At 45.6% G+C, this 25,547-nt stretch overlaps 1 protein-coding gene across 1 annotated transcript in view; it reads right to left on the bottom strand.

The window, feature by feature from the left end:
* Window positions 1-3,852: 3,852 nt before the first annotated feature.
* The window catches only part of ANO2 (anoctamin 2), a 131,506-nt gene continuing 109,811 nt past the window's right edge, over window positions 3,853-25,547 (bottom strand). Inside the window, exons 18-23 of the mRNA XM_053387705.1 lie at window positions 25,090-25,238; window positions 11,104-11,256; window positions 10,910-10,962; window positions 8,193-8,374; window positions 5,144-5,249; window positions 3,853-4,393 (exon numbers count right to left, since the gene is read on the bottom strand). Coding sequence (XP_053243680.1) covers window positions 4,112-4,393; window positions 5,144-5,249; window positions 8,193-8,374; window positions 10,910-10,962; window positions 11,104-11,256; window positions 25,090-25,238 — 925 coding nt within the window. The 3' untranslated portion in view covers window positions 3,853-4,111. The remainder of the gene's footprint in view (window positions 4,394-5,143; window positions 5,250-8,192; window positions 8,375-10,909; window positions 10,963-11,103; window positions 11,257-25,089; window positions 25,239-25,547) is intronic.

Here is a 25,547-nt window from a genome sequence, read left to right as displayed (position 1 = left end):
AGCCTTTTCTTTTCCCAGCCTTGCTGGAGCTTGGGGATGGGGTGGAGGGTTGGGGAACTATGCAAGACTCCAGAGACTGTCCAGTAGGCTAACATACATTAACTTTCACAGAAAAAGGATGAAATTCTAGATGCAATTTAACCACAGCCACCTGCTCGTTCTCTCTCTCTCCCTCTCTCTCCTCCCCCCAGTGGCTCAACTTTCTCAGATTCTGTGGAACAATGGAGGCTATATACAATGGAAATGCATTAAACATTGGGAAAGTTTCTTCTTGAGGTGCTCTGAATGATCTATGAATAAATGAGAACACAACTGTCCAAGACATTCCAAAGATCATGCTAAGAAATTCTGGGTGCCCTCCTTTGTGCATATCATGGACCATTGTGCACAAGATTTGCACCATGTGGTTTGCCCTCTTAAGAGCAGGATTTTCCTTCATAAATAACTGGCCAAGGGCCCAAAATTGGAACCGAGACCCTGGCATGGGGAGGCATGGGGCTGTGATGGACAGCTGAGCCAGACCAGAATGTGGTGATATAGTGCTTCAAAATTCCACCAGAAGGCCAGAGCCTCTCTCTGATTGGTTACCAAGACAGACAGGGGGTGGAGCCAGCAGTTTTTGGAGGGAAAGGGAAAGGAACCGTTTCCGAGGGAGGGTTCAGATAGTTTGGCATATACCGTATTTTTCGCTCTATAAATCTATAAATCAGAAAAATCTGTTTCTATACTTGGTGCTGCTGCAGATGAGAAGGGAGACCAGTGTATTAAATTTGCCGTATTTTCCTTTACATCACACGGGCATTTCCTGACTCCAAGTATTAACCCTAATTACAGCATTTTTCATCTGAGCAAAATGCACTAAGGCTCAGCTTCTCTTAAGCTGCAGTTCAAAGTGCAATAGAAATGCCTACCATATTTTTCGCTCTATAAGACGCACCAGACCACAAGACGCACCGAGTTTTTGGAGGAGGAAAACAAGAAAAAAAATATTCTGAATCTCAGAAGCCAGAACAGCAAGAGGGATCGCTGCGCAGGGAAAGCAGCAATCCCTCTTGCTGTTCTGGCTTCTGGGATAGCTGCACAGCCTGCATTCGCTCCATAAGACGCACACACATTTCCCCTTACTTTTTAGGAGGGGAAAAGTGAGTCTTATAGAGCAAAAAATACGGTAGTTTAAGGGAAATAGCTGGAGGGAGAGTTGGAGAATTGGATCTGATCTGTGTGTATAACATCCACTCCGAGGAAAATATCTACAGCCAGAGAAAGGAGTCTCTGAGCTTAGATAGTAAGACAGTGTTTAGCGTCTTGTGAAAGTATTCAGACAGGAGTTTTCTGGAGGGCTGAGTCTGAGCTGTGGAAGCTGTGAGGATAAAGTCTCCTCAGGTCTCATTCCAGTCGAGGGGAGAGATTTTCCAGAGAGAAGACTCCCAAACCAGTTTATGAGGGGGTGGTGATCCCCTGGGTCTGTTATATTATTTGGAATTACCACAAGAGTGGGATTGTTAAGAGATTGGGAAACTGACAGAAAGTGCCACCTTGTCTGAGAACCAAAGTGTTAAGCTCTAACACCTATGCAATGAAGTTTTAAGAAACTGAAGTAACCAAACTAGAAACAAGCTGAACACTTAACCAACTAGTCTAGAAGTCTGTAACATCCGCTTGGTTTACTATAATTATTAATGAGTGAACTGTTTCCTGAAAGAACTTTATCTCCCGACACTTCATTTGCTTTAACACCTTTCTTCTATATAATAAACCACTGTTATTTGCTCAACTTCTGCCTGAAGTCTCCAAGTACCAAAGTTTTACCTCACACAAAAACCCATAAGATAAGATGTGGTGGTTATAGGGCCTATGGAATGAGGCTCACCACAGGGGGGTGTTTTGACTTTTTGCCCCTGGTGCAAGGCCAATCTTGATAGAAATAAAATTATTGTTGCATGCCACCATCACTATCTCTTAGTAGTGTTAGATTCCAGGAGTTTCAGCAACTTACTCGGGTTTGTGTTTCCTTTGGGAATGAGGGACAGCGGAGACTGTGGTGTCTTTATGATGTATGGTTTATTTACACATATGTACAACCTGAGCCTGTGATGGAGGGGTTCAAAGCATCAACACTCAAGGGTGTCTTCTCCCATAGCTACAGCCTTAGATTCCAGCAGAATCTTTTTCTCTTTGGCTTCTCAGCCTGCCGCTTTTGCATCCAGCTTCTCAAATCTCCACTCTGGCCATTTGTCTTTCTAACTAACAGAAAGTTGATCAAGGAATAAGAGGGGCAAAAAAATCCAAAAACCCCCGCATAACAATATTCTTTAAATACATTTAGATGGCATGCCTAAGTGGTAACTCTCTGAATTTTACATAGGGACATCTTGATTTACTGTCATTGTACAGCAGCAAGTAATAAGTGTGATCAAGGACTAAGTTAATGCATAAAATTACATTATATCCCTCTTAGGGATATCAGTGAACTAAAATGCTGTGCTTCATCTGAAGATGAAGCTACAGTTGATCACTTATAGATATGCTTGTATCAGCCAGCCATTTACAGCACCGTAACTTCAATGATAACTTCAGTATTCTAAAATGGACATTTTCCCCATCAAAGCTAGTTTAAGTGATGTTTCATGGATTCTTGTACTCAGTCTGAATTTCCAAATGTGCACATTTAGGAAGAGCAGGATTGTTGTTCATGTGGGCGTTGAGCAAAATCCATGATTTAAACTACGATTTTTATTTTTATTCATAACATCAGTGTACATGATGCTTTACATAGTTTCAAAAGCAAAAACAGACAGGTCTCTGCACCAATGGAGCAGGTTGACAATGGGGAAGACAACAAAAGGGGGCAAGAAGGAGACAAGGTAGCAGAGAGGGAAAGAGTTGCTGCTCACAACCTAGACAACCTACCTGTACTCTAAATGGTGCTGGTACCAAAGGACAGGTTGCCACTGTTGCACCACCTTCCTCATTATGTCTCCTGCCCCGTGCCCAGCTGTACGCCATCATTTATGTCCCACTTGCTCATCAGATGGGACTGAGCAATGGGAGAAGAACACAAGCTTGGTACTGTCTAAATCACAAGTGGGTTGCCTAGGTTGGAAAAGTATAATTTACTCTTAAAATCATAGAATTGTAGAGTTGGAAGGGACCATGAGGGTCATCCAACCCCCCTGTCATGCAATGCAGGAATTTTTTTGGGGGGGGGGGGTTCTTGTGGATACACTTCATGAATGGTGCTAGGCACATGTACTTCTGTATGTGGAAACTGATACAAAATGTGATGATGGATTCATAAGAGGAGGAAATCAGGCTCTAAGCAAAGTGTTATTCTCACTCCCTATCAGATATGCATGCTGTGGTCTCTCTTGGCCTTTTTGTACTTTTAGATTGCAATCCTATACTCACTTACCTGAGGGTAAGCCCTGCTAAACTCTATGTGACTTACTTCTGAGTTGGTAGGTACAGGACTGTGCTGTTAATGAGAGAGAAACATTACTAAATGTCAAAGTGCTCTGTAAATATTTTGTTTTTACGGTTCTGCAGCTTTCAGCCCAGCCACTCAAAACGAGGCCCATCAATATGGGCTGGTGTACTCTTAAGGTAGTTCTGTGAAGGAAGTAGGGATTTCTAAGAGAGGTATTAGAACTCTCACCAAACTATAATTCTCAGGATTTGGGATGGGGCAGAAGAACCAATGCAGGCAAATTGGTATAAAATTACATGAGTTTGTAACATAAATATACAGCGTGTTTTCACGTAGGACATCTGATGAAGAATACTGCAGAGAAATTTAAAAATTAAGCTTCTGAAAACCAGTATAATCTATTTGTCCAAAACAATAGCCAATCACTTCCCCCCTCAAGATCTAACCAGACAATAGGTAAATTATTATTCGATATGTTTCGTACTGGCTGTTATTTCTTGCACTACAAACCTATATGTGCATCATGCTAGCTCAGCTGTCATGCATTCCTCTCCAAATCTTGGGAACTGTAGCAGGGCTAGAGTGATGATGAGAATATTCAGCTGAAGAAGATAAGCGTCTTTCACTACTACAGTTCTTTGGGGACAGAGCGATTATAAGTGGTGCAGATGTGCCCTCAAGGAATCATACATCAGTGTGGTGTGAACTAAAGGATGTTAAGCTGCCCCGCTGACTTCGGTTGAACTGGCAGAAACTTGCCGCTCGAATTCTCCTTCCTCTTGTCTCATTTTGGCTCCTTTGCTTGTCTCGCCTGATAAAGTTTTCTATCAGTTTCAGTTTCTCGTGCTCTTCCTTCAAGAAGAAATCAACCAGCACGCTCTTTTCTTTCTTGATCTGCTCACTGATATCCTTGGGGATGTCTGGGATCATCCAGTCGACAAGCACACTGAGGAACATCACCAGGTTCTGCAAGAGAAATAAATTAAATAAGCAGGAGGAAGACGTGTTCCTTACAGCATTGAAAAGATCCCTAAAGCACGCGTTTTGGGGAGGTATAGCCAGGGGTGTAGCACTGTCTACCAGTGTGTGGGGTGCATGCGCGCATACCCCCCAAGCGTGGACCGAGGGCGCTAACCCAGCCCTCGCCGCTCTCGCATGCTGGGCGGGGACAAGGCACAGCAGGCATGGAGAGTGCTCAATAATATAACTGTCTCTGGGCTGCTTACAATACTCCATCAGCAATACAGTGGTACCTCAGGTTAAGTACTTAATTCGTTCCAGAGGTCTGTACTTAACCTGAAACTGTTCTTAACCTGAAGCACCACTTTAGCTAATGGGGCCTCCTGCTGCCACCTCGCTGCTGGAGCACGATTTCTGTTCTCATCCTGAAGCAAAGTTCTTAACCTGGAGCACTATTTCTGGGTTAGCGGAGTCTGTAACCTGAAGCGTATGTAACCTGAAGCATATGTAACCTGAGGTACCACTGTATACTGTTAGCTGAACAGACACCAATACATCAAGATGTTTTACAGACACCAATACATCAAGATGTTTTAATTCTCTTCTAGTTTAGCTGAGACTGTTCCACAAGGACAAGGGAATTTGAAAGGATTAGTGAACAAGCGTGAATAAAAATCAATGGACAAACAAGTACTGCAGGCAGCAATCAATGCATTACATGTGGCAGTGAAGTAATATAATGCAGAAAGGGTTTACCTGAAAGATAATGACAAAGGCCAAACGGGCAGATAAAACAGTCCAGTACTGCTTAGAAAATTCATACTGGTTTTCAGACCATGGTGGTTCTCTGTAATCCTTAAACCTGTAAAATGGAGCCATTGTGTTAAACTGCACATTTTGGAGCCATATCTGCTATACAGGACATGGATCAGTTCAATTTTCCAGCTAGAAAGTTCCCCAGCAGTTGTGCAATTCATACCCTTCATTTCCAGCAACAGTATTTGGGTTCTCCGGTTATGCTTCAATATATCTTTTTCACACCCACCAACCACAGCCCCATGTGTCAGGCTGCAGTCATGGATTGCTTCAACAGTTTTGACTGACATGGGTTGACTCTGATAAATCAAGCAACACATTTGCTTTGAGATATTTTAGGTGGAGTGACTGATAAATGGAATCCAATAAATAAATAAAGCTGCCCACATTTCACTGGATGACAGATTGCAGACGTGTCCTCCCTGAATGGTTCTGAACAGAGGAGAGATGCAAAGAGCTTTTGTCTGTGCCCAGCAGTGGCAGATGTAGGCACCTTTTCTTAGTTGATGGGCAGGAGATGGGAGGCGGAAGTGCCGGCATGCCTGCAACACATTGTGGCGCTCTCTCTTTTTCTGCTTTTTTCAGATGCAGCAACCATTTTGTGTCATGTCACTTCCCACATGGCAGCCTCTTTGTGCTATGCCAGGCATAGACAAACTCTGCCCTCCAGATGTTTTGGGACTACAACTCCCATCATCCCTAGCTAACAGGACCAGGGATGATGGGAACTGTAGTCTCAAAACATCTGGAGGGCCAAGTTTGCCTATGCCGGTGTTATGCCATGCATATATTTATTTGTATAGAAGGCACAGTTTTAGAACGTTCAGCTTAGGTTCCCACAGTGGAGAGTTTCAAAAGAGAAGCATGCAAGGTCTGGCCTATATTTAGTATAGTGGGATAATTTAAGGCTGAGAGAGAGTGGGAGACAAAATATGGAAGGAAGGAAAGAGTTGGACATGCTGAAGGTCCCAGGTTCAATTTCAGTTCTTTTATTCTATTTATTACAAAAGATCTTACCCGCTCTTCACCCTAAGATCCCAGGCCATGTTACAACAATTGCAAAAACAGATAAAACCAGCCGTTTTTTAAAAAATATTTTTTATTAAGGATTTTCTTGTTTTACAGAAGTGTAGTGCCTCGTATTTTTTCTTCTTCTTCCATGTAACATTTTTACAAATCCGTTTCATTTGTTGAGGCATTAGGGGGAGAAGAAAAAAAGAAAGAAAAAAGAAAGGGGGGTGGAGAGAGGGAAGATGGATGGGGGTGGGGTCAGGTGGCGGTGTTTCTATTATGTTATAAAACCAACAAGCCATTCCAAATGAACCAGAACAGTATAAATTAAGCAGGAGAGATGAGTCCCACAAAAACAAAATATTTTAACTGTTGCAAAGAGGTGCCTCTGCAACAATGAAGCTGCTAGGTGCTTCTGGGGGCGGGAAGGGGCGAGTTCCACAATTTAGGGGCTGACACAGAGAAAGCCCTCTCCTGAGCCACCTTTCCCCAACACCTCTGAGGGTGGCCAAAGGACCAAGAAAGCCCCCAATAAGGTGAATAGGGGTGGAAACAGTCTTTCAGATATTTGGGGCTTTAAACCCTAACGTGAGAAGCTTAAACTGCACCCAGAAATGAGCCTGCATCCAGTCTAGCTGTTTTAAAACAGGAGTTATTTGAGCTCTAATTTGAAGCCCAGCACAGTAATCTGGGGTGCTGCACTTTGGAGTTTCTGAATTATCTGTACACAAATGAGTGTGAAAGTATTTCCAGCAATGAGACGAAGTTATTTATAATAGCAGCATAAATGAGAAATGATTGCTTTCAGCTGGGTGCAGCCCTCCCGGGAGCAGGTTGCCTTCCTACATCCTGGACTTGAGAATGATCTCATATAACAGAACTGGGAAAGGGGCTGAGTTTGGAGCCTGGAGACTTGCTACCAACTGGAAGAGACAGCCCTGATGAAATGGACCACTTCTCTGACTAAAGCATCATATGGAAGTATCTGTCTGGTGGCAAATGGCTGCATTTCCACCTGTAAATGTGCACATAATGGCAGTGTGCAATTCTGATATTATACTGGCAAACTGATCAACATTATCTGGCCAATATTGTAACTTATTAGGATGGGGGATGTCTGAGAATTCCAGCAAAAACAGAAATGGGAGTGTAAGTTGTCAATATTTGCTAATTCATCCCATGTTTGGAATAAAAAAGTGAACACTTGTCGCTTTCAGTCCAAAAATGATACATAACTGAACACACCTTTTCCCTTTTATGTTGAAATCACTTTGCATTAAAATATTGTTGCTTTTGCTTTGAAGAAGGAGGAATTAGCTGTTGGTGGTTATTACCATTTTGCAGACAGAGATTTAGAACCAAAGGCTGGACATTCCCTGTTAAAAGTCTGTATCTTAAAAATATAGCCTATGAATGAAACACACAAATCTTTGTATCAGACAGCGGTACTTCTCAAAGTGATGGGATTGCCTGCAGTGTTTGTCAAATGCAGACCTGGTTGCAAACTCAGGTTTGCTCTAGTGTCGTGTGGATAAGCTTTTAGTGACAAACTTGATGTTAGGGTCCGATAAATTCATCCTCATGATCTATACCAAAGGAGTGTTTAACTGAGAAAGGTGTCATTTTCATTTTGCTTTGAGCAGAATAAAAAAAAAATAACCCTTGTACTCTGCAAGAAAAAAATTATGGCTAATTATATGTCACAGATTGTTGACAGATTATTGCCACTGTTGCATTGTTCATTTAGAACAAATACCAGATATTTCAGAGTAGTGGATAAAAATGTTGCCCTACCTAGCTTTAGAAAATGTGAGGATCTTACAGAAAGGGCAAATGTAGCTGGAAAATTTACCTTTTGCCTTCAATGGCAGAGATCAGTCTTACTCTAATTTTAACCCACTAAAGTTAGTGGAACCACCTACCAAAATTGCTCCTACCATAAGTCTTAAATAGCCAGTGATTGGTAAGGCTGCTTTACCTGCAAAGGGAAACATCCTCTTCGAAACTTGAGGCTTCTGGCTGGGTTCCAGCCTTGAAATCACTGACGTTGAAGTACGAGAGAGTGTGATTGATGAAGCCATGCAGGGTTCCATTGTGGCTATATGCATATTGATAGACAAGGCGCGGAATGAAATCAGAAGTGACGGATATGACAAAGGCCTGGGAGAAAAGAAAAACCTTTACCATAGGAGCACAGATATGCATAGTGTACTTTGGAGTCAGTTTATGGATGAGGACAGTGATCCAAAAGATAACCAGAAATCCCCAGAGAAGCTGCTTTGTGACTTGAGGACCAGAACTAGTTGGACTTTCAAGTATTATTTGTCTCCACAGCAGTGTGGAAGAGCATCTTACCAGACTGACCTGTAATCTGGCTGTTTAATAAAAATAGATGTGCAGTGGCTGGCTGGCCAAGGAGTCTGGCATTTGTTCAAGAGCTTTGCATAGGTAGCTTTTTATGCCTTTTTAATATAAATCTTGGATAGATTTTTACTGCCATCAGTTTGATGTTAGATAACAGTTTATTTGTTTAAAAGATGAGTGAGAAAAGAAGGATGATAATAGAAGGATGAGCCTTGTGGCAATTAATGCAATTGAAACTGAACATATTGTTATGAGTTCTTTGGGGGGGGGCAGGTTGCATGCCTGAGCCCCCCCTTCTAATTCCTGGATCCAACATGGATTCAATTGCTGGAATAGCCACACCAACCTAGTAATGGCCCGCTAAGTATGAGTTGTTAAGGGAACAAAGGAAGTGGCTGTGAGCCAGATAGTGAGAAGGATAAAGCCTGAATCTAAAGCAGAGTTTTGGGACTGCAATGTGAACTCAAAATAAAGCAGCAATGGAGGATAAGGCTACTGATGGCTTCTAGCCACCATGGCTAGGTTCTACTTGCCATGTCGGAGGCAGCAAGTCAGTTGTTGGGAATCACACATGGAGAGTGTGTGGTTGCACTTAATCTCTGCATTCAGATTACCCCTAAGCACATGACTGCCCACTGTGAGATGGGGATGTGGGAGAAATTTGATTCAGTTCAAATTTATGGGTGAACCTGCTTAATGCCTTTTTGCATAATAGAATGGTTCCTGTTGTTTTGAAGGAGGCAGCAATGTGCAACCATAACCGAAGAAGCCCACTGTGGACCCACAGGTCCAATACACCTTGGTCAAGGCAATCTAGAAGGTGGTGGTCATTCAGCTGCAATCAAAACACAAGAAGAGACCTACTGGATCTCACAGTGCCCAACCAGATGCCCACAGGAAGCCTGCAAGTAGAACCTGAGCGTAGCCCTCCCCACCTGAGATTCAGAGCAATGTCTTCAGAGATGTACTGGAGGTAGACCATAGCTATCACGGCCAGTAGACATGAATTTGTCTTTTGGTGAAGCTTATTATCTTAATGTATCCCAGTCTGGATTCAGGCCTGAGAATCAACAGGGCAGTTCCCAGCTCCCAAGAACTGGGTTGGGTATCAGTTCTGTACAGGTTTGTACTCCCTCTGAAGGAGCAGGTGCATAATTTGTGGGGTGCTCTTAGTTCCACTGCTTTCACTTGAGGCCAAGGTGGCCTCTTGAGGACCATTACCACCTTTGGTTGGTGTGTCAAACAGGGATAACCTTGCCATGGTGCTCCATATATTGGTTACTGCACAATTAGACAACAGTAGCACAGTGTATATGGAGCTACCCTTTCTATGCTACGATTTAGGAGCATCTCCACCCCCATCGTTCAGCCCAGGCACTGAGATCCAGCGCCGAGGGCCTTCTGGTGGTTCCCTCATTGTGAGAAGTGAGGTTACAGGGAACCAGACAGAGGGCCTTCTCGGTAGTGGCGCCCACCCTGTGGAACACCCTCCCTTCAGATGTGAAGGAAATAAGCAGCTATCCTATCTTTAAAAGACATCTGAAGGCAGCCCTGTTCAGGGAAGTTTTTAATATGTAACGCTGTACTGTTTTTAACACTTAATTGGGAGCCACCCAGAGTGGCTGGGGAAACTCAGCCAGATGGGCGGGGTATAAATAATAAATTATTATTATTATTATTATTATTATTATTATTATTATTATTATACGACGTTAGCATAAAATGCAGCTGCTATAGTGCTTAGTGGGGCATCCAACTTTACACATTTTACACCATTGCCGAAAGAGCTGTACTAGCTACCTGTTAGCTACCAAGCCAATGTCAAGGCTTTGTTGTTCAATATTCAAAGCCTCAAACAATGAACAGACCAAACTGTTTTCTGAGGTCTGCTGAGGAGCCCCTGTTGGTTGTTGGCACAACTTGGAAGTGGGTCTTCTCAGCGAAAGCACTCGCCATCTGGAATGCCTTCTCCCAGGAAATAAAGTGAGGTGGAGACAGTAATGACCTTCAAAGACTTAAAAAACCCAACTTTTATGTTTAGCCGAGCTTTCCTGGACTCAGACTCTCTTGTTTAGCACACTGCTCAGTTTAATTTGCGATGTATAATTTCATTTTGTTTTAATCTAGCTTTTAGGAAATTTTTATGGAATGTTGTTGTTGCATTTTTATATTTTTTTATGTAAACTGCTTAAATAATTTCATTGTATTAAGTGGTATACATTTTTATAAACAAAGAAATTGATGTTTAAACAAGAAAAGCCTGAAATTCTTGACAACTTAAGTCAAATCCCCTCTTGCCATAGCATACGTAAGCAAGAAGCCAATACTCACATTAATTATTACTGAAAATTTTCCAATGCCACTCAGAATGTTAAACCAAATCCCTGTCAGAGAGAAGAAAGATTTGTTAAGCTGTGCAGTTTCCATTCCTGTTCTCAATGCAAACCAAATTCCAGACCTCATATTTTTGTCTCCCGCCTTTCTATACACCATCTTTATCATAATTTTAAAATTTAAAAACGTACCTATGTCTTTTGCTCTTACTGTATCTGGCCTTCTTAGCTCAGTGACAAACTTTTTGGCATCCAGGCGAACTTCAATGACATTGTTGAGCAGGGCAAACACAGGAGCCAGAGGAAAGGAAGCGACAAAGAGCGTGACGAATCCAAACTGTATAACTAGAAGACAGAAAAACATTGTTCCTAAGGCCTGAAAAACCAAGTCTACAATACTTGCAAAGCCATGACATACAGTGCTATGCTTATATAATATATATAACTTGACTTTAAGTCATGATGCACACCACTTAGGTCCACAAGGTTATACACGCCTCTTTGGCAGAGGGCTTGTTTCAGCCACCCTGAAGGAGGTAGCTGTGAGAAAGCCTCATTGAATCTTGAGGATCATCGCAACCAGCAGTTGCGAATGACATTTTCATGGGGAAATTACTGGATATTATGGATGAACTGCTTACATTGACTTGGTCATGGTGGTAGAACCAGGATGGTACCAGATGGAGTTCACCCCTATTGATTGTCGCTTACCACATGTAAAAAGGTGAAAAGCTTCTGGGAGATGATATAAAATGAGATGAAAAAAATGTTGAAATATACATTTATAAAGAAACCAGAAGCATTTTTACTAGGCATTGTTGGGAGTGATATAAATAGAAATGAATGTAAGCTCTTTTTATATGCAATAACAGCAGCAAGAATATTATTGGCCCAAAAATGGAAGCAAGAAGAATTACCGACGATTGAAGAATGGAGGATGAAGTTATTGGACTATGCAGAACTAGATACACTAACAGGAAGGATTCGAAACCGGCGGGACCAGAAATTCACAGAAGACTGGAGTAAATTTACAGACTATTTAAAAAAGTATTTGTGAAGATCAGATGATGTTTGTAGGTTTGCAAGAAGTTTTGTGAGGAGTATTAGAAGTATTGCAAAAATGGATAAGGGGAAGGATGATTTGTTAAGAGATGTAAAGGCAGAATAAAGTTAAGAAATACATAAGCAGTGGTTAAAACGGTGGATCATCAGAGGTGCTGATGGAAGTCTAAAAAGATTGTATAAGTGATAAGTTTTGTGGTACATTTTATAATTTATATGTTAAAATCAATTATACACACACACACACACACACACCCCTATTGATTGTCGCATTCAGCGCAACTGATCACAGGATCCCACTGCTTAGGATCCCTAAATTGGGGATTGAGGGCATTTTTATTCAGGGGATCCATTCCTTCCCAGAGAACCAGTTCCAGGAGCCGGCATTATCAAACTTTTCTTTGGCCCTCATATTAAGGAGCTCTGTTTGAAGAACTGTGTTGGAGGAGACCAAAGGTCTATCCAGTCTAGCATTCTGTTCTCACAGTGGCCAACCAGAAGCCAATGGAAAGCCCACAAAGAGCACATGAGCACATTAGAACTCTCCTACTTGTCATCTACAGCAGCTAGCAGCCATTTCCATAGTTTAATTATGCATTGTGTGAAGAAGTCATTCTCCGAACGTTCAGCTTCACAGAATGACACCACCCATGGTGATTTAAGAAGTACGTGAAACTGCTGAGTGAAGTGGTGAAAGGGTTTGGAGTTGGGTGTTTTCAAAATCGTGACGACATCCAGCTACCTGTCTTTTCTAGCTGAAGTGCAGAACTAGTATTTGGGAGCAGTAATGGAATAGATGAGGGCCACTGAACTGAAACTCAGATGGATATGCTGCTGGTGGGTAGTTTGTCTGTTCAGGAAGATGGTGTCAACCAGTTCAGGTGGGAGTTACATTCTCCTTCAATGGGCAGGTTTGCAGTCTGAGCGTGCATGAATTCATCTTTATTACTGAGCTTGGATCACAGCAAGATGGAGACGTTATGGTTGAGTGGTTTACACCAGTTGTAAATCTTCATATGGAGTAGATGACTTCCCTACACAAAGCATCTCATTTTTTGAGGGTTTAATCTCAACTTGTAGACTCTCACAATTCTAGGCATTCTTGCAAGTGTGTGTATATCTATTATGTATTTAAATAATACCATTGCCTACATCTTTCTTATACATTAGAAAGCATGGCAACAGAAGGGAGATGGCCTTTTTCATTACTTAAAACACCATAATGTCATAATGCCCAATGAAATGCAAATTAAATAGTTTGCTTTCTGGATGCGCTAGAGTGGCATCCACATCAGCAAAGCCCTTATGTGTGCAGAATTTTTTCAGGTGTGTGCATGGAACTTTTTTGGATAAGACTGAGGGACCACATGCCCATTCTAATGGGTTTTGAATTGGTGAGCCGTGGGGCGTGAAGCAGGAAATTCAGCCTGAACGCTATCATCCACTTTTGGTCACAGGAGGGAATTGAAGGGAAATCTGTCACACCAACAAGAAAACCTCACCACACCAAAGAGTGCAGAATGGATGGTCTTTTCTGACCTTTGTAAGAGGAAACTTCTGGATTAGGTTTGCATGCTGCTCTAAGGGTGGCGCTGTGGGTTAAACCACAGAGCCTAGGGCTTGCCGATCAGAAGGTTGGTGGTTCGAATCCCCACAACGGGGTGAGCTCCCATTGCTCAGTCCCTGCTCCTGCCAACCTACGGCGGCTCCCTTGACCAATAAAGCGAGATGAGCGCCGCAACCCCAGAGTCATCCACAACTGGACCTAGGTGACATTGCTCCTTGCTGGCCATGGGTTCCTTTCCTTCTGCCTTTGATTTTGTCTTGCACTGACCTCCATGTACTGGGATCTGTCTCTGATGCAGTAAAATCATAGGTGTGATTTTAGCTAGTGGCTTCCTTGCCCATAGTTCCATCTCTACCCTATGCTACACTAGCTCTCACCTGTAACATAGCTCTCCAAATTTGTATCATAGAAATCTTCAAATTAGAAGGGCCAGCCAGGGCTATGCAGCCAAACTGACTGCTTTGGTGCAGGCTATGGAAGGGAATGGGACGCGGGTGGCGCTGTGGGTAAAACCCTCAGCGCCTAGGGCTTGCCGATTGAAAGGTCGGCGGTTCGAATCCCCGCGGCGGGGTGCACTCCCATTGCTCGGTCCCAGCGCCTGCCAACCTAGCAGTTCGAAAGCACCCCCAGGTGCAAGTAGATAAATAGGGACCCCTTACTGGCAGGAAGGTAAACGGCGTTTCCGTGTGCTGCGCTGGCTCGCCAGATGCAGCTTTGTCACGCTGGCCACGTGACCCGGAAGTGTCTCCAGACAGCGCTGGCCCCTGGCCTCTTAAGTGAGATGGGCGCACAACCCCAGAGTCTGTCAAGACTGGCCCGTACGGGCAGGGGTACCTTTACCTTTACCTATGGAAGGGAATAGTGGTGTTTGCTTTGTGGACATTTTGCCGCTTCTGAAACAGACTTCCTTGCCACTAAACTCCTCCTTCTTGGCAATTATTTGCAGCATTTGTGAAAAGATGGAAAACTGTTTGCAAGGCAGTGAGGTCAGGGGAAAGGGGGAACACCTTCCTTGTTGCTGACATAACTGAACCAATGCTCTGTCACATTGTGATGCAGTAAAAATAAGGCAGTGCAGAGGAACAAGATTCACATTCAGATGTGCATCTGCAGGCAATTCTACACATTAGCACTTTGTTACTTTTGATAGAATGCACATTTGAATAGAATATCACTGGTTTTTGTAATGGGAATGGTATTTCTTTCCCCCTGAAGAGCAAGTGAGCAGGGAAAATTTGTGCAAAAGCACAGAAGACTGGCATGTGGGTTTGTTTATGAACATTTTCAGCCCCCCCCCCAATAATGTTGACTTTCACAGCAAACACCAAAACTGACAAAAAATATGATGCAGCACTACAAAGAAAGAGCCTGGCTATTGTGTGTCTGCAATAGCCGCTAATGATTTCTCACATAATTGATGTATACAACATGCCTCCACAAGATGCTCCCAGATGACACTTTCAAATCCTGCTACATCGTGGAGATTACAGAAGAATGTGGCATTCTTGTTTTGATGGATTCTCCTGCTTTAGGGGGAATTCTTCTAAATCTTCAGAATTAATCCTGGAAGGCTTAGAGACCCTGAACCTCTTTCTGCCTCGCTTTATATGGATGCTAGACTTCTGACTGCCTTCAGCAGGAAAATAATTAATTCTGTTATATTGGCTTTTTGGAAACTTTCCAATGAAGCACCACAGAAATCCTTGGTTCACGCACTCATGCTTAGTAGAAGGGAAGGGAAAAAATTGGATAGCAAAATACGTTCATTGCAATCTAAACAGAAGTTCAGTGGCAAACATGCCAGATGGATGCAGGACAGAGAATCTGCTTGTGGGATGGTGTCCTGCATATCCTTAGAAAGTTTATTTGGCAAAGGAATGTATATCCCACCCTTAAAAAAATTCTCGGGACATGAAGCTGGACTGGAGCTTAGGGTCATTGTTCTTAAATTTGACTTTCTGATTTTAATCTTCGCTTTCTGTTGAGGAACCAGCCATCACCCCGGACTGCTGCATGGCAATTACGCTGTAAATATCCTCCTAGTTTGCCTTAAAGGTAAAGGTAAAGGGACCCCTGACCATTAGGTCCAGTTGTTGCCGACTCTGGGGTTGCGGCGCTCATCTCGCTTTATTGGCCAAGGGAGCCGGCGTACAGCTTCCGGGTCATGTGGCCAGCATGACTAAGCCACTTCTGGCAAACCAGAGCAGCGCACAGAAACACCATTTACCTTCCCGCCAGAGCGGTACCTATTTATCTACTTGCACTTTGACGTGCTTTCAAACTGCTAGGTTGGCAGGAGCAGGGACCGAGGAACGGGAGCTCACCCCGTCACGGGGATTCGAACCGCCGACCTTCTGATCGGCAAGTCCTAGGCTCTGTGGTTTAACCCACAGCGCCACCTGCATCCCTAGGTTGCCTTAAGTCTCAACATTTGCCCTGTGCAGTCTCTTCAAACAGTATTCCCATGATGGCAGATACAAACTAGGCCCAGATGCAGTCAAGGTGCAGCTCGTTTTCAAAGCTCACAAAGTCTTCAGCTAATTATAAGAGAGTGTATTATTATTGATTTTTGGCTTTCAAAAAACCTCTCACGTTATCAAGATCAAGTGATTATTGCAGCAGTATTAGTGTTCTGGCATGCAGCGTGTCCTTACCACAGCACATTTAGTTTCTGTTTAAGTTATATTTCATTTCTGGTTTGAAGTCAGCTAGTGAAATGTATAAAGCATCATGCTAGCTAGTGACAGGGCACTGCTTATTCTAGCAAGCATTCTGGGCAGATTTCACAAAACAAAACACCTCAATCAGCATTGGCTACCAGCGGTAGAACTGCACATTGTAAGGAACAGAGGGGATAGTGCTGAGAAACTGGCCCTTGCTGGACCTCCATCATGCAACTTCCTTTGGGCCTAGATCTCATAATGATGTATGTTTCATTGCTCTTGCTCCATTTAACAATGTGGAAGGAAAGGCGTTCAAGATAATGACATCAGGACCAGAGTGACTTGTACTATAGAGGTGGAGGAAGGTATCTGATATGGGCCTGCCATTTCTGTTGGCAGATCTGTGTTTCTTATTACACATACTTTTGCCTTTCTCACTTGCTGGATCATATAAGTTCTATTCTGAACTTAATAGTGGAAAGCGTAATGCTGGTGGTCAACAAAAGAGGTTTAAAGACTGTCTCAAGGCAAATCTTAAAAAATGCAGTATAAAGACCGACAACTGGGAAACACTGGCCTGCGAGCGCTCCAGTTGGAGAACAGCCTTTACCAAAGGTGTCATGGACTTTGAAGACACTCAAACTCAGAACGTGCTAAGAGGAAGGCACGCTTGGCAAATCCACACCGTGATTAACTCCTGCCCGGGAACCAATGTCCCCAGTGGCGTAGCGTGGGGGGTGCGGGGGGGGCCGGCCACACCGGGCGCAACATCTGGGGGGGCGTTCACACTCGAGTGCTAAAATCCACGGGTTAGGGGGCACAAATTACTTGCCTTGCCCCGGGTGCTGACAACCCACACTACGCCACTGAATGTCCCCACTGTGGAAGGACATGTGGATCCAGAATTGCCCTCCACAGTCACTTACGGACTCATTGTTAAAACCGTGTTTATGGAAGACAATCTTACTCGGCTACGAGTGATCGCCAAAGAAGAAGAAGAAGACTTTTGCCTTTGGAGGACCTTACACATTAATCTAGGGGTTCCCATGTACTGTTTCAGAATATCTCCCCCTAACATACAGAAAGGTAGAATTGCCCTGCTATCTCTCAGTTTGTATGGCCAAAAAGGACCAGAACAGGTGAAGAGGGAAAATCACACAAAGCTACACAGATTTCAAAACTGAATCCAATCAAGGTGGCATTTTAGGATTAGTCTACATCAGTATTTCCATTCCTTCTCAGGAACATGTTGCTGCATTTAACCACAACATTATTTTTTCTTGCAGTTAAAAATTTGCTTTCTGAATTCAGTGACTCTCTGCGAGTCCTGTTCTTTTACCCAGTTTTGAAAGTATGCAAACATTCTCCACTGAAGTGCTCCTTTCATCTTCATTTCTGCCTGATGCCCTTTCAGAACAATCTCAACTGACAGCTTCAGTGCTGAGCATCTCAAAGAACTTCCGCTCTATGTGGGTGGTCTGTGTCAATCAGCAGTGAACCTGACAGCTGAATTTAGTGATACGTACTGTGCACCACAGGGAGAAGAAGGTTTAATTTTACTCTAGCTTTCCATCTTTCTTGAATCTCATAGCCAGCACTGAGCATATTGTGCCGCATGGTAAAATTACAAAGATGGTGAGCCATTAATATTAAAGATAATCAGATTCGCCTGCTGGAATATATATATATATCTGTAATTGGAATAAAAATATTTAAATTGTACCTGAAGCCAGAAATAAAGAGGGAGGCCACTGATACTGGCTTGAGGGCTTTTATTTAACAATAGATTGCAGCAAGAACCTGAATCGCTGTGCAAGCATAGGTTGAGGCCGGGGTAGCCTTGCCACCTCCTCCTAACCTGTATGCTATAGGCAAGCCAAACTCTGCCCCAAGCAAGTCATGGGTTTTCCTGAGTGTGTGTGGTGTAGTGGTTAAGAGCGATAGACTCATAATCTGGGGAACCGGGTTCGCTTCCCCGCTCCTCCACATGCAGCTGCTGGGTGACCTTGGGCCAGTCACACTTCTCTGAAGTCTCTCAGCCCCACTCACCTCACAGAGTGTTTGTTGTGGGGGAGGAAGGGAAAGGAGATTGTTAGCCGCTTTGAGACTCCTTCGGGTAGTGATAAAGCGGGGTATCAAATCCAAACTCTCCTCATCTGTTGGTTAAGGGAGACTCACCTGGCACCCATCTCCCCAAGCCCCACGACTCCGAATGTGTGGTTTGAGTGGGTCTCTGTGGAAGGCCTTTTTGCAATGGCGCCTCTCCATTTGCATATACTACCGTTAGGCGTTATTCTCTCTCCTGTTTAATTTCAAGCTGTTAAATTAGGTTAGTTTATTCTGACTGTTTTATGCAGTGCCGCATGGATATTTATTTATTTAATTTTTTTGCATTTGCTTATTGACCTTATGAGTATTTCTAATTGTTCCTAGTATAAGTGTCAGGGAACTGCCATCTGAGACTAAGGAGGTGAAAGGGCTCATGGAGGGTGAGAGAGACCATTCAGCGGAGGAGGGGACCAGCAGGGGGAGAAGTGGAGTTCCAAGGGAAAGTGAGTCGGAGGGAGGGCTCAGAGACACTTCAAGCGGGAGCAGCGGGGAGATTTCAGGACCTCCTGTAGGGACACCCACTCCTCGGCGGAAACTGTCACGCCGAGAGTCCAGAAGACGCGTTTCCGTTAAGGAGCTTTTATGCTGGAAGAAGTTCCGTAAACGCCCACTGTCCGATTCAACGAGCGATTGATGGAGTCATGTTTAAGGAGCTCCATCACAGACAGAGGTTTGGGGACTTAGCCAAACTCTGAGGGATTAGGATTTTACGCACAAGCAGCTCATCATCCCATCACAGCAATCGGACAGTCCCTGAAAGCAGCTTGTGCAGAGAGGCATCATGAGTAACCCAGCCGGAGCCAGAGGAGCAGCAGGAGCTGGAGAGGGTCCAAGCCTGGAAGAAAGGTACAGAGTGTTGGAACTCCAGCTAGCAATGCAAACGGCGAGGCTAGAAGAAAGGAGGGCGCAGGATGCAGAAAAGGCAAAAGGCGCTACACTAGCAAGAAAGATGCCAGGAATGGTGCAGAAGTTTGGGGGGGACCCCAGGAACTACCAAGCCTTTAGGACAGAGATGCAGTATGCTCTTGAACTGCAGTTTAATGACTTTCCCGACGAGGCATCGAGAGTGGCGTTTGTGATTGGCCATCTCGAAGGAGGGGCGAGAGATTGGGTCAGACCCCTGATGGCAGGGAATAGTGACATGCTGAAGGACGCGAGGAAGTTTTTTCGCGCCATGGATTTGATGTTTTCCAGCGAGATTGAACAGGGGCTGGTGCGCAGACAATTGATGGCGTGCAAACAGGGGAGCCGATCGGTTCGTGAGTACTGGACTGAGTTTACAATGTTGATACATAGATTGGGGTGGGACCTTTCGGCGGAACCCATTCAAATGCTCTTTGAAGAGGGGCTTTCTTCGGCGGTGAAAGATGAACTTTCCCGGGCGCCCAGGGCGGAGTCTATGGACCAGCTGACCAAATCAGCGCTGACCATTGGAGCACGCCAGGAGGCAAGAGCCTTGGAGAAGCGGGAGGGGAAAGGAGAGCGTTGGAGGGATTTCCGCATTCCAGAGATTCCAGAACCAAGTTTCCCGCCAGGAGAGCCGATGGAAGTTGGAACAGCGCGCGCGCGCGCAGTTTCAAATCCCAGTGAAGGGAGGAAGAAGGAGGGAAAGAGCGCCAAGAAATGTTATCTCTGCCAGCAGCCAGGTCACTTTGCCAGAGTCTGCCCGCAAAGAAAGGAATGGCAAGGGATGGCGGGAGCTGTTGGGGGGAAGGAGGAGGAAGTCCAGGAGCCAGTAAAAGCCAACGCCTGTCTGCCTCTGTCAGGGCACTGCAGACAGGCCAAGGAGCAGTAAAAGTGCCCACTCCGGAACCTCCAAGACCAGCCCTAGTAATAGAGGTGTTGCTAGAGCTGGCAAACGGATACCCACTAAAGACTAAGGCGCTGCTGGACTCAGGCAGCTCCTGTAATTTTATGAGCAAGGAGTTTGCAGCTGAACACCAGATACAGACACTCCCTTTAAGCAACCCCCTGCAGGTCACCACGATCGATGGGAGGGAGCTGCTGGGAGGAGAAGTCAGCCTACAAACCGTCCCAATGGTTATGAGGGTGGCCAGGCACACTGAGAGGATAGCGTTCAATGTAGCCACCCTGGGAGGGGCTCCAGTCATTTTGGGAATGAGCTGGCTAGCGTTGCATGACCCGCTAGTGGGCTGGCATCAGAGAGTGGTCTCCTTTGGGTCAGCACATTGTCTGGAACACTGCAGAGAGGGAAAGGTGCCAGAAGGGGCAAAAGCCTCTCTAGCAGGGACGGAAGTGGCGGACAAAGGGAAGGTGCCCAAACAATACGCTGACCTGAGCAAGGTCTTCAGTGAAAGGGAAGCAGATAAATTACCACCGCACAGAGACTTTGACTGCCAAATTAATCTGGTCCCTGGGGCCCAGCTCCCCGTGGGCAAGCTGTACGCCATGTCAGACAGGGAAATGCAGGAGTTAAGGGAGTTTATTGATAAAAACCTGAAGAGGGGCTTCATCAGAGAGTCCAGAGCGGTGGGGGGGAGCCCAGTGTTTTTTGTGGACAAAAAAAACACGGATAAACCGAGATTGGTCGTGGACTACCGGGCCCTAAATGCCGTGTCAGAACCAGTGACTTTCCCCATGCCCAGGATTGATGACATTTTGACCAGGGTGAGGAAGGGAAAGATATTCACGAAACTGGACCTGAGAGGAGCATACAACCTGATACGAATAAAGAAGGGGGATGAATGGAAAACCACCATGTTCACCCCTTTGGGGGCGTTTGAATATCTCGTTATGCCATTCGGATTACAATCAGGCTCCGCCTGTTTTCAATCGCTCATGAACCACGTACTGGGACCTTTGCTCTACAAGAATTGCGTGGCCTTCCTCGATGACGTGCTGATATATTCAGAGAATGAGGAGCAGCATGTAAAGGATGTCAGGGAAGTGCTGAGCCAGCTGCAAGCAAACCAGTTGTGGGTGAAATTGGAGAAGTGTCAGTTCCACACCAAGGAGGTGGAATTCCTGGGGTACCGCTTATCAGACAAGGGATTAGCCATGGATCCAGGCAAGGTCCAGGCGGTGCTGGAATGGAAGACACCGAAAACGAGAAAAGATGTGCAAAGGTTCTTAGGGTTTGGGAACTTTTACCGTAAATTCATCAAGAACTTTGCCCACTTAACGGCTCCCATCACGGACTGTCTAAGCAGCAAGAAGAAATTCGTTTGGACGGCGGAGGCGGAGCATGCTTTTGAGGAATTGAAAAGGGCATTCGCTTCGGAAGAACAGCTCCTGCATGTGGATTTACAAAAACCCATGAGAGTGGAAACTGATGCCTCAGACCGGGCGGTGGGGGCGGTGCTGCTTCAGCCAGGGAGCAATAAGTCGGAATGGAGACCGTGTGCCTTCTTTTCGCGTAAGCTGAACAAATCCGAGAGGAACTACACGGTATATGACCGAGAACTACTCGCCATTCACGAAGCGTTCCGGAGATGGAGACACTTACTAATTGGCGCACAACATAAGGTGCAAGTGTGTACGGACCACAAGAATTTGGAGTATTGGAGAACAGCACGGGTGCTCAACCAACGACAAGTGAGATGGGCCCAGGAGTTCTCCAAATTCCATTTTGAAATTTGCTATGTGCCAGGTCCAGAAAACATCAGAGCGGACGCTCTCTCTCGCAAACCTGAATATTTGGAGGGGGAGGGAGCGCCGGAAGAGAGACATATTATCCCAGAGGACCACTGGGTGTGTGGTGCGGCCTGGGTGGGGCAAAGAGAACTGGTAGAGGGAACGGTAAATGATGAGTACGCCCAGGACAAGCTCAGAGGTCTAAGGAGAGAGGGAGAAGACCCCGGGGGTTTTGAAGAAAGAAACGGGGCATTGTATTACAGAGGGGCGCTATATATACCCGAAGGGGAATTGAGGGGGAGAGTACTCAAACAGCTGCACGACAATCCCACAGCGGGGCATTTTGGGCAACACAAGACCATGTGGTTGGTGACCAGGGAGTTTTGGTGGCCCAAGGTGAGGGAGGATGTACGGGAGTATGTGAGAAGGTGTGACCAATGCCAGAGAGCCAAAGGAGAAAGGCGGGCACCAGCGGGGTTATTAGAACCGTTACCCACACCAGAACGACCGTGGGAGGCGGTGTCGATAGATTTTATGACTGATCTGCCCAAATCCCAGGGGAAAACCGCCATACTAGTCGTAGTAGACCTGTTAACTAAGATGGGTCACTTTGTAGCTTGCTCACATGCAGTCACGGCGGAAGAAACAGCGAAATTGTTTGTAGAACATATTTTCAGACTGCATGGCGCCCCCTTGAGGGTGGTTTCCGACAGAGGGAAACAGTTCACGTCCAGATTCTGGAGGAAACTTATGAGCTTATTGCACGTAGAGGTCAACTTTTCGACTGCCAGGCACCCTGAGACCAATGGGCAGGCGGAGAGAGCAAACGGTATTCTCCAACAATACCTGAGGTGTTATGTCAATGACAGAGAGAACGATTGGGTCGAAAAGTTGGCACTAGCGGAATTTGCTTACAATAATGCTGAGAATGTGTCCACCGGGATGAGCCCCTTTTTGGCTAATTATGGGTGCCACCCCAGGGCGTTTCCAGGGGAAGGAGGGGAAAGATGGAGTGTTCCGGCCGCGGAACTTTTTGTAGAAGAAATGGAAGCGATCCATCGTCAACTCCAACTCAACTTAGAAAGGGCCAAGGAAGAAGATAAGAGGCAGGCAGACAAGAGCAGAAGGGAAGGTGAAACAATTAGGGTGGGGAGTCGGGTCTGGCTATCAACCCAAGGGTTGCCGTTCAAGGGGGGTTGCAAGAAATTGAGACCCAAAAGATTGGGACCATTTGAGGTCATCCAACAGGTCAACCCAGTGGCGTTCAGACTCCGGTTACCGAACCACATGAAACTGCACCCAGTATTCCACAGGTCATTACTGTCACCATACAGGGGGGAAGGTGAAGGGGTATCCACACGGGGGCCAGCCATAGAAGAAAGGGAAAGCCGCAACCATGTGGCGGAAATCATCGACTCCAGGTGGAAGGGTAATCAGGTGGAGTATTTGGTCGCGTGGGAAGGGGAACCGGAGTCGGAAAACACCTGGGTGAAGGCAGAGGAGGTCCGTGACGGGATCTTGATCGAAACGTTCCACCAAAGGTTCCCCAGGAAACCTCAGCCAGTAGCGAGGTTTCGGAGGGAGTACTTTGGCACCACCAACGATGAGGAGGAACTGGAGGGATTCAGGGAATCGGAGTTGGAAGGAGGAACAGACTCCGATGAGGAGGAGTACTTGGAAACCGGAGACAGCAAAAGGTGGAGGGAAGTGTTCGAAACTTCGGAAGATGAGGGAGGTTCCTTCAGGGGTTTTGCTCCCTCGCCTCCCGCAGAGGAGGGGAGGGAAGGGGGTGAAGGGGGCCCTGGAGGGGAGGTGGATGTCAGGGAACTGCCATCTGAGACTAAGGAGGTGAAAGGGCTCATGGAGGGTGAGAGAGACCATTCAGCGGAGGAGGGGACCAGCAGGGGGAGAAGTGGAGTTCCAAGGGAAAGTGAGTCGGAGGGAGGGCTCAGAGACACTTCAAGCGGGAGCAGCGGGGAGATTTCAGGACCTCCTGTAGGGACACCCACTCCTCGGCGGAAACTGTCACGCCGAGAGTCCAGAAGACGCGTTTCCGTTAAGGAGCTTTTATGCTGGAAGAAGTTCCGTAAACGCCCACTGTCCGATTCAATGAGCGATTGATGGAGTCATGTTTAAGGAGCTCCATCACAGACAGAGGTTTGGGGACTTAGCCAAACTCTGAGGGATTAGGATTTTACGCACAAGCAGCTCATCATCCCATCACAATAAGGTTACCAGATTTTTGTTCAAGGAATCCAGGGACACTTTTTTTTTTTTGAAAAGAGAAAAAAAAAGTTATAAAAAAGCTTGTTTGTTTTTTTAAAAAAGAAGTATTATCTTCTCTTCTGTAGTCTTCTCTGTTGCTCAGCCTTCCTCTGGGCGCCAGCCTGTTCTCTTGGAGCGCTTGCTGCCATGGAGTAGGCTTGGGTCAGGCCTGGGCTCAGCCACGTGTCCTTGCCCTCCCAGTGGTCTCCTAGCTCTCCTCCTCAGTGGCAGCAGCAACAGCAGCGTGGCAAGGTTGGGGCGCCCCTCTCTTTTCTCCTTCCTCTTTTTCTCTCTTCCTTCTCCTTCTCCTTCTCCCTGCATTGGCTCCCGAGTTTTCCTGGTCCTGGAGTGCTACTGGGCAGTCGGCTGGGTGGCCGCGTGCTCTCGTGCCCGGCTCGATTTGTCTCGCGGGGGTGTGTGTGTCAGCAGTTCCCCCAGTTGACGTGCCGGGCATCCCCGGTTCCCCCTTGGCAATGGCAGTGGCAGTCTCAGCAGCCCGGAGCCAGCCTGGTAACACAGTTGGCTCTGGCTGGCTTCAGGAGCTGCTCGCTGCCATGGCGCCTGCCATTTTGCCTTGCCAGAAGTCCCTATATGGTGTGTCTTGTCCCGTTGAACCAATCTTGCAACATTCATTCCCTACTAATAAATCTACAACACTTAAAATACAAATCCGGGGACATTAAATGAAATCTGGGGACATTCCGGGGACGGATTTTGTCCGGGGACAGATTTGTAAATCCGGGGACTGTCCCTGGGAAACGAGGACATCTGGTAACCATATCCTAGTAGGTTTTTTTAAAAAAATGTTTTTAAAGAACAGGAGTAAGTTCTGCATGCTTTATAAAAGCTCTATAAGCTTTTTAGAAAAAAGACTGCTTTGTTACTAGCGGATGAAAAGAGATATTTCAAAAGCCTTACTCATTTCCATGTATTCTGGGGTCAGCCCAGTGAAAGGTTCCAAGGCGTGGTCCAGCTCCCATTGCTGAGGTGGCTTGGAAGGATCAGATTCATTTGCCTTTGTCTCAGGCCTCTCATCCTTTAGCTTCCGGAACAGTTTTTTTAACTTACTGGGGAATAAAAAAAAAATGTAGGCAATAAATTTAATTAAAACAGGTTGGGGATCTCAAAGAGAACTTTTAACAGCCTCACTAGTTGCCCAGGGAAGCAGCTTAAAAGAAAAGCATTATTTTTTGTTTTATGTAGCAAACATAAATGTGTGTGTGTGGAAGACGTTCAGGCCTCACTGGGTCCTTCCATTTCATCCTCAAACCATCTTGAAGCTGAGATGACAACAAACGAAGGAGCTTTCTAGCAATTCACCAGGGCATAGCTGTCAATGTTTTCCTTTTTTTAAGGGAAAGTCCCTTATTCCGAAT

The sequence above is a fragment of the Podarcis raffonei genome, chromosome 5 (genome assembly GCF_027172205.1).
Source record: "Podarcis raffonei isolate rPodRaf1 chromosome 5, rPodRaf1.pri, whole genome shotgun sequence".
NCBI lineage: Eukaryota > Metazoa > Chordata > Lepidosauria > Squamata > Lacertidae > Podarcis > Podarcis raffonei.
This window is presented reverse-complemented; position numbering and strand designations above follow the sequence as displayed.